This window comes from Helicoverpa zea, chromosome 7, assembly GCF_022581195.2.
Source record: "Helicoverpa zea isolate HzStark_Cry1AcR chromosome 7, ilHelZeax1.1, whole genome shotgun sequence".
NCBI classification, from domain to species: domain Eukaryota; kingdom Metazoa; phylum Arthropoda; class Insecta; order Lepidoptera; family Noctuidae; genus Helicoverpa; species Helicoverpa zea.
The window spans coordinates 10,077,392-10,086,805 of NC_061458.1; the positions used below are offsets into that span (position 1 = coordinate 10,077,392).

The 9,414-nt window shown below is 38.3% G+C and overlaps 1 protein-coding gene across 2 annotated transcripts; it reads right to left on the bottom strand.

Moving 5' to 3' along the window:
* Nucleotides 1–243: 243 nt before the first annotated feature.
* On the bottom strand, nucleotides 244–9,210 carry LOC124631619 (DNA polymerase zeta catalytic subunit). Of its 2 annotated transcripts, none has more exons than XM_047166108.1 (20): nucleotides 9,041–9,210; nucleotides 8,799–8,920; nucleotides 8,532–8,660; nucleotides 8,355–8,449; nucleotides 7,481–8,271; nucleotides 7,221–7,401; nucleotides 6,966–7,060; nucleotides 5,678–6,882; nucleotides 5,480–5,599; nucleotides 4,718–5,402; nucleotides 4,452–4,643; nucleotides 4,169–4,289; nucleotides 3,846–4,090; nucleotides 3,411–3,571; nucleotides 2,917–3,054; nucleotides 2,407–2,544; nucleotides 1,844–2,034; nucleotides 1,307–1,534; nucleotides 835–1,060; nucleotides 244–583 (listed from the first exon to the last, which is right to left on the bottom strand). In XM_047166108.1, exons 1-20 carry the CDS (start codon nucleotides 9,060–9,062, stop codon nucleotides 422–424), a joined length of 5,247 nt encoding a protein of 1,748 aa, XP_047022064.1. In that variant the 5' UTR covers nucleotides 9,063–9,210; the 3' UTR covers nucleotides 244–421. The 2 variants fall into 2 exon arrangements, with proteins under 2 accessions (XP_047022064.1, XP_047022065.1); XM_047166109.1 differs by having other exon boundaries at nucleotides 5,678–6,879; nucleotides 9,041–9,209.
* Between the last annotated feature and the right edge of the window lie 204 nt (nucleotides 9,211–9,414).

The window sequence follows — 9,414 nt, forward strand, 5'->3', positions numbered from 1 at the left end:
GCAATGCTACAGTGACGACAAAAGTGATGTCACGAAGCCTTTGCAACTCACTCATAATTTATTTTTATCTAAATGATCTTGGTACATTACTTTTCATAAATATTTACATTTTATTTTTTGATCTTTATTCTGGGTTCAAAATCAAAATTCATTATTTGTGTATTGTCACGTTATGACTTCAGTAATTGCTTCACATGGTTTACACTCCATCAGTAACAAAAAGAACAAGGAAACACAAAAAAATATCAATAAATATTTATTTTTACATAATTTTCAATATTCCATTGTCATGATATTAAAATACTGCTTAGCTGCCTTACATTTATAAACTCTACAGAAGGTGGAGTATGAATTTCTCATTTTGAGCCGTATGGTTTTATATTGATTCCATCTTGATTTTATTTTTCTCATAGTTAAATATTTAAAAGTCCAAGCTTTCTCTAGTGAATGCAGGTGGTAAGTGGGCGACAACGTCCCGAATTTGAGAGAGCTTGTTATGTGCAGTGTTCCGTCGCCATAGAACTGGGCACTCGGTGTTCTCGCACGCTGAAGATTGGCCATGCCCGCAGCATGACGCGCAGATCTGTAGACGAGAAGAATACATTACTCAAGTCTATAATGTAGATAAGAGTTTATAAACGTGGAACTGTCATAAAATTATAAGTCATTATCGCCATTCCCCACACTAACTCCCCGCTACATACTTTTTAAGAGCCCACCGAAAGGGAAATCCTGGTCATGCCACGTTTTTTGTCTATGCGCTGCTGTACAGGCCCTCGAGTCGGTAAAGACAGCCCTGGCGGACCCCACATCATAACAATGTTGTATACTCACAGCAGCACAGTACTGAACATGTTCCTTCGCCGTGTCCAGTCTCGTGACGAGTGTGGCGGCAGAGCGCTGCGCGCTGTCGGCAGCGGCGCACGCGTCACAGAGCGCGGCGCGGGCGCTCCGGTTGCCGCACACGGCGCAACGTTCCCGCCACATGTAGCGAGCGATGCCGCCCGAGCGGTGGCTCTCGCGTTGCTGTATTTCACGGGTGTAGCCTACTTCATTCCACCTGAAATAAAATATGGCGAATGTATTTGATGGGTTAAACATGGCCTCTGTGCCAATTTTACCCCTCTCCCCATCCTGCTAACCTTCTCTCTTAAAATTCCATCATTTCATCAAAAAGGCAAAAAAAATTTTTTATGCCTAAATGACACGAATTACATAACATTGGGACACAAAATAATCAAAGTCAAAATAATTTATTGACACTAATAAGATAGGTACTTTTTCACATCCTGTTAAACCATCTTACCATTTAAATACATCAACGCCTAACAACGAGAGGCAGCGATGCAATGGTGGCAGTAACACTCTCGCCGCGTAGTACGTGGTATGCGGTTGCAATGCGGGCTCCCGTAACAGCTCTGCGGGCGTACGTGCGAGGCGCACGAGCGCTGTTGCGGGCGCAGCTGCAGTCACTTGCCATGTTACTCGCCAGCCGGGACGAGGGGCGGAGCGTCTATCGTATGATAATAGGCGTCTGTGGAAAATACATGTTTTAAATATTATTTAAACACGTTATTCCAATGTACGTAACTAAACGTAGTTGGTTTCAAAGGAATTATTCTTTATAGAGGTACTTAAGGTGACAGTGTTGCCATCACTATGGCCAAAGTTCTGTCAGTTTTTCTTAAACAACTGTTAATTTTTAAATTGAAGCAACAACTCATAGCAAGCAGTTGTTTAAGGAAAACTGACGTTTACTGTCGGTGAACTTGGGCACGATACATGGTTCTAAGTTACCCAATAAGGGTCTTCCCCTTTGATGACGTATCAAGGTTACACTTACTTGGCTATCTCGTTAGGCGGAGCGGAGGCGCCGGGCCGGTACCCCGCGGGTCCGTGGTACTCGCGAGTAAAGAACAACTCCTGCGGCGGCAATGAGCCGTCTGCTAGACGCGACAGTGTCGCCATCACTGAGCGTTTGGCGCGGGACATGTCGCCCGTGTCGAATAGCTCGCATAGGGCGCGTTGAAGCAGCTGGAAGACCAAACATTCATCATCATCATCATCAGAATATCGCAGTCCACTGCTGGACATAGGCCTCTCCAAGTGCACGCCACTGAGATCGGTCGAGACCAAACATTAAGGGTAACTTAAATTAAGAGTGTAATGCCTATCGTAAATGAAAAAGAAAATATCTTAGGCCTCATATATCCGAACAATGGAAGGAAAATATTGGCATTTTATTTTATGGACCCGACTTCCCAAAATGGAGTAGGTTCTCAATTCGGATGTATGTTTTTCATCAGACTGTTCTTTATTATCGATGTATTACTTCAAATTAAAGTAAAATAAATTAGATTTTAGACTAGCTTTCAGTATTAGACTCTTAATAAACTGATGACTTACTTTAACCCCCGCCGGACAGCCATCCCTCCTAACAGTCTCAATGCCTTTCGCTTCGTACACGGGCTTCTGTTGGTCTGCACTCTCGTACATGTAGCCCACGTAGCGCTTCTTAGTTTGTAGGATACAGGGCTGGTAAACCTGTCATAGGTATGGACTAACAATTAGAAATTGAACTTGGGCTGAAAATGCCAGGACTATTATGATGCTATGGATATTAAGGTTTATTAGCTCCAATTAAAGGGCAAATTATTAAGTGGGGCATCTGATTCCAAAAAGATATGCTTTTAACACGACAGTCTCACAAGTAGGGTAAGTAGTAATTTTAAATTAGTAGGAGAAAAAAATATAGATACTCAGGTACCGTCCCATATTCCATTCTTTAGCTTGTTGGAATAGGCATAAAAGCAATAAGTAGTCTAGAATTTTTTAAATTCCTTGTCGAAGGTGAATTTCTAAGGTAGAATCGTAGTAAAGAAGCGTAAGACAATATAAAATACAAATACAACTTACCTTTTCAAGCTTCAGGGCGACAGGCGAGGGATTGTCGGCGGTGACGGCGTCGGCGATCTGTTGTCCGATCTCAAACGCCTCGGCGCGCGTGCCTCCTGGCACCAGTACGAACATGGAGTCCGTATCGCCGTAGATGACCTGGACATGGAATATTTATTTATATTTCAAGAATGTAAGATATTATAGATGTAAATATAATTCTGTCTATCAGTTCGGCTTTCATGCCTAAAGTAGGTACTGAATTGATTTAAATGGTATACATAAGTACACAGATAGTCAAGATTTTGCGAAAGGACATAAGTTAGTTTTGGTGAGTGTTCTGTGTGTGATTGTATACTTACCGATCAATTTAACAAAACATGTCGTTCTAAATTGACTAAATACATGACTTTGATTTAACTTTTGAAAATAAAAATACAATTTAAAATGGAGTATGTACTACAAAAGGAAATAAGAAAAAGGACGACCTACAAGCACACAATGTTGCCACCTACCTTCGCGTTCCACTGCTTGCTCTCTCGCACCATTTTGATGGCACGCTCTAACGTCTCGCGTCCTTTAGACACGACGCTATCGCCCACTTCCACGCAAGGCATGCGACCGCTGAAGTTAGCTGCCGTGTACCCGTATGTTACATTGGCTATCAGTTTTAAACCTGAAAAGCAATAAGGTAAATTAAGAAATAAGTATGTACATAAAACAATACCAAGGTTAGGTAAAATAAGGGGATATAGACACTCCTCACTATTTCTCGTTAAAACTCAAGATAAATAATAGCTGAAAACAGAAACGTATCACCGCACATGAAATGGGCAAACATTGTAGGGGATAACAGAGCATGAGGTGACGTCAAATATTCTGCGAAAACACCAGTCTATATATATATATATATGGAGTGCTTATTACTAGAAACTTCCATAGGTATTTACCTAATTGCCTGGAATGCATAGCCTTCTTCACGGCTTCATCAGTCTGAACTTTCATATTCTTCTTTACAGCTTGCCTGGCTGCTAGGATTCTCCTCAACAAAGCAGGTAAGACCCCTCGCCTTACAGAAGACTTGACGAACCCCACTCCTACTGGCGACCAGTGAACTAAACCTTTTTTCACTAACGCTTCTAGTTTAGCTTTTGGTATTCTTAGTCGCCAGGCTCCAAATTCGTAGGCCGCTTCACTGAAAAAAAAATTACGTTCTATTTTTAAATTTTGTTTAAAAGAAGAGATAGATCGATAAGTGAAATAAATAACGTACCCATCGATATTTTGCACCCGTCCGATACACGTTGAGAAACAGTAGTTGTAAGCGATCATCATCGATGGATAAAGACTTTGGAAGTCCAGAACTATTACAGGATCAGTGTAGAAACGAGATTCTGTGAAACAAAAAAATCGTATTAAAGAATATTTTTATACCGCCAACTATGGAATACTGAAGCAGATATTGTCAAAATTATTAAGCAGCTAAATATTTTACATGGATCCTTCATCATCATCATCATCATCAGCCTATAGCAGTCCACTGCACGGATCCTTACCTGGTTCAAATATAAGAGGAAGGCATTCTGGGGCCCTCATAGCAGCTCTTTGCTTCACAGTGGGTGACAAGGCCACCAAGTTAAGAGGCCTCGCCGCTCTCAGCATCAGAGACTCCACGCGGAATTGAGAGCCTCGCGAAAGTACCTCCCACCATTGCAGACCGAATAAACGGGCTAATTCTGATGTTCGATCTACAAAGAGATTGACTTCATGTAAAACGAAATTTCTGGAAGATTCTGTCACCGATGTTAATAAAAATACTTACTAATAATGTCAAGTTTGTCCAGCATCCTCACAGTCCCAGATAACCTGGTCAAATAATGCTCAACAGGAATCCATCGAAATATCCTGGTTTCATCCCGCCACCATGAGGCCAACTGAGCATAGCTATACTTAGGAACTCTCTCCTTTAACACTTCATACATGCAGTTCTCAAAACTATAGCTGGATAGTGCCATCTCATGACGAAATAGACGCCAAACATTTAACATTATTCGCCCAATTATTCTACCTTCGAAATCGTTTTCTTCACTCCTCCAACGTTTTTGGCGATACTTCTCCGTAATTCTGGAAACTTCTTGAATAATCTCTAAGCCTAAAACTTGTGCTCTTTCTAGTATGTATCCCCAGGAAGTCATTTCTGTCTCATACCCGCACAATATATCTGGATCATGTGTCCCCACTAACTCTATAACTTTTTCTAAAAGTTCATTTTCAGTGTCGACGTATGTAACATCGACGTTGAAGATACACCTATCTAAGTATCGTAGTGGCGTATCCTTCTCTACGACTATGATTTTTGTGAGGTTTCTCTGTAAGCGATGACCTGGCGGGCAGTCGTTAGTTACTGTCAAGAATAATATTTCAATGGGATCAATTGAGGGGTCGGGGTTGAAGTCGCCTCTAATTGCTGTGTGAACTTCCACCAACATAACTGTAAGAAAATTGGCCTAACAGACAAAATACAAAATTTTACAGTAGATAAGTAATACAAATGACTAACATGGTATTTATTGTCAACACTTACATCAACTGTAGGATTGGCGACTTCACTGATGTCTGTTCGATTTTCATGACTGCCAAAACACAGGAAAGAACCATCGGGCTGCATAGTCACTTGAAGACTATTATTTAAATCTGTTTTATTCTGTAAGAAAATATAAGTCGCAATAGTTGGGAAGCATTTTTTACATTAATTATAATTGTCTAACTATTAAGTACTTACTTTATCATCTACCTCTAAACTAATACTGTTTTCCATTTCATTTAGACCTAAGGCTTGAGAATTTTCCAATTCATCGATATTTTTACTAATTTCATCAGCATTCGTAATACTTTCATCTTGTTTTGTCTCAGTCTCTTTGCTAGCCAACCACTGCTTGATTTCACTAGTCGTCGGCGGTTTTTTCACTGGCTCCAAAACACATTGTCTGTTGCCAGCCAGTAGTACTTTTAAAGCATCTGGTTTCGAAGATTCTTGGGACATCTCATTCGTTTGCAAGAATAGTAAATGACGCCATTCCTCAATACTAGTTCTGCCTAACACTTTGTCAAAAGATTTCTGATCTCTCGATAGTTTACTATTGACTTTTAAAATCATTTGGCCTATCTCCACTTTGTCTCCTACATACTTGTGATCTGAGTAGAATGGTTCAGGGTTTTTCACTTTTGGTATATTATAGTGGTGTAGACTTGACTGTATATAACTGTTAGTGGGAGGTTTAATTTTAGGCGTTATTATTACAAACTGTTCGCTTTTGAACGAATTCATATCACTTTTTACTTCCTCTTCTTCTTTTCTTGGTGATGTAACTGCCTGCAATCGTGTCTCTGAATCATACTTGTCAGTTAAAGTATCATCTTTGATTATTCGCTCGCCACTTTTAGCTTCAACATCGTCATTAAATTCATTAGCAACTTCATTATCATATTCAGTAGACATATTAAATATTTTTGATGTATCATAAAAGCTCATTATACCCAATTTATTATTTTCAAGAGGAGATTCGCAATCACTAATAGTGTCATTCAAACTTTGATCAAATGATTTATCGAATTTAACAGTATGTGAAGGGCCTGGTTTCGGATCAAATCTGTTCTCTAAATCGTAAACCTTGGCTGCGGTCTCAGGAGAATTTTGATGTTCTTTTTTAACACAGTTATTTGATATTATGTTTACCAATTCCACAATAGAAATCCTAGAATTTTCTGAAATATTTTCTGGTTCTTCCTTAATAACTCTTCTTAGATGTGCATCTGAAATATCCTTAATAGTTTCTCTGGATTCATTTATTTCATCCATTTGGCTTATGTCCGCGCTACATTCTGATTTACTGTCTATCTCACTACCATCTTTCTTCTTGGTTTTAGGTCTTGATAATCCGAGTTTAAATGGTCTCATTTTTCTTTTCCTCACCTTTTTTGTATCTACTTATACAAGTAAAATTTATTAATGTTATATACTGAATTAAAAGAAAAACAAAGTACCATAATTAAAGTCACTGTTTACTTACAATCGTCGTCAAATGTTCCATCAAGTTGTGGAATATTAGCTCCTTCCCAAAACGAATCATTCCATGAGGGAGAACTGGAACTTTCATCATCTTTACTGAAATAAACATTGCTTTAGAGGCTAATGATAATTGCAGGTGCGGGAGCCGTTAATGAGTTAAGAGGTTGAAGGTCGGATGCAGGGAAATAGAATGAAAACCATGGGAGCCTGACTTGCGCAAGCAATAGTTGAATAAAAACTGACAATTGATACTAACCTCTCATCTGGATCAAGAATGATGGTTTCCTCATCAAATATTTGTGAATATTCAGCATCATCTAATTCCTTATCTTCAAATTGGTCAGCATTAGCCGGTGTTCCCATCACACTGTCCTCTTCCACTACTTTCTCATCCATATCTTGCAACATGTTAACAAGGTCCAAATCTTCAGTATTTACTATAATAATCAAATGAGCGTGTTATTTTGCAATCAATTTTGGTTAATGTTTAGCAATTATTTCTTAAGCAATACTTACAATAAACTTGGCTGTAATGCAATGACAGACTGCTGTTCAGAGCCAGAGTTTCATCTACAAGTGTAGCATCCATATCTTCAGTAGTAGTTTCATTATAATGTCCTCTCAATGTTTGATTAAAACTTGCTCCCAATGTACTGTCTGGTAAATGTACACTAACATCCACAGCATTAAACAACTGTGTACCCTCCATACTTTCAGCTGGATATTGCACTAATTCTAAAGGTTTTATATTATTTTCAGTTATCACAGGTTTATTCATCAAATTGGACATTTTCATCAAAAACAAATTTTCGAACTTGTAATGTGATTCAGTTTCCTCAGCTTTTAACCTTCCCTGAGATAATGATTTAGAAGCTAGAGATATATTTAACTGCTTTCGCCTTTCAGTTTCCTGGTTCCATACTTCTTCTAGGCCTGGATTTTCAATTCCATCTCCTTTGCCTATTCTCTGCCGGTTAATAATATGGGAGGCAGCACAATCTGCTTCGTAGTAGCAAGAACTTTCAGGTTTTAATCCAAATTCATTAGGACTTTGTCCTTCATTGCTATTTAGTGATATTCCTGCTTTGCGAAACTTGACACATTGCAAGTCTATATTGCTCATACCAAATAAGTTAAAATCTATGAAAAATTGTAATGTGAAATTTAAATGAGATTCATGTGGTTGGAATGCTTGGCCTAAAATGGCGCCATTGCTGCATAGTTCTACAGCTTGCTTGACCAAACCGGGGCTGTACAGAAATACTTTCAGATAAATATGTTCTTTGTTATGATATCCATAGAAAGGTCTGAAAATTAATATAATTATAATTAGTTATACATGATAGCAGTTAGTAATGTTCTAATAATTTAATATTTTTTCAGTACTTACAATCCTTTGACTAGTGATATTTTGTAAACATGTTGGTTAACAGAAGTTGCTTGCTTCAATGCAATATTTAATGCTTTATCTAAACTAGCTGCGATCTGCAAATAAGTTGGATTGTTATAACAGTTAGCATTTTAAATAGATTCAGCTGTGTATTTATTTACAGTATTTCTTTACTACCTGATATAAAAATTGTGGTTGTGGATTTGGTGTTGGGCAAGGAATGTAGAAGTATGGAAACACTCCATGTATGTGGAGACATGCTTTGTGCCCATCGGGGGTTGGTCCAAATATCCTTAAAACTGGTACCTAGAAAAAGTAATGTTGATTGTTTTTTTTGAAATCTGAACTCTAAACTTAAGTTTAAACAGAAAGTAATATAGTAGAGTAATTAGGACCATGGTATGGTACTCAGACCACAGAGGTTCAAAGTTTGCAAGTGCTTACCTGTTTAATATCGGATCCTCGGAAGTCTGAATAAATCACATCTATGCCTGGCGTTGGTTTAGTCAAATAATGGTCGCATACTACAATTCTTACCGAGAATTCAGGATTTACTCGACTACTGTCTGGAAGTATGTAAATTATTAGTTCTCTCAATTTAATTTAACTGACACAATATTTTCTGAGGCGGTTTTTACCATCGTTTTTCGGACGTTACCTGCCCTTTAAAGTATACTCTTACTTACTTTCTATTGAGACCATTTTCATCTATCTCCAGAATTTATTATAAATGACTCGGCTGGATTTCGAAAATTACGTTTCTGTTTCAATTTCATGTTACAACTTGCTTGATAGATCACGAAAAGCACACTCACAACATTTGCTTCACAAACTCGTTTTGTTTACAAGTTTTGACTGTTGACAGTCGTGACAATTGACCAACTGACATTGACACCACATCCAGATCTCTTAATGGTTTGCTCAGACGATCAGTATCTTTGAAAAATCTTGATTTTTAAGAAATCCAAATATTACAAGTAACTTTGCAATGTCAGACGACAGATTTTTAAACCGTGGATTAAAAAGTACGAAATTAAGGATCGCGGAAAAACCTTTCGAC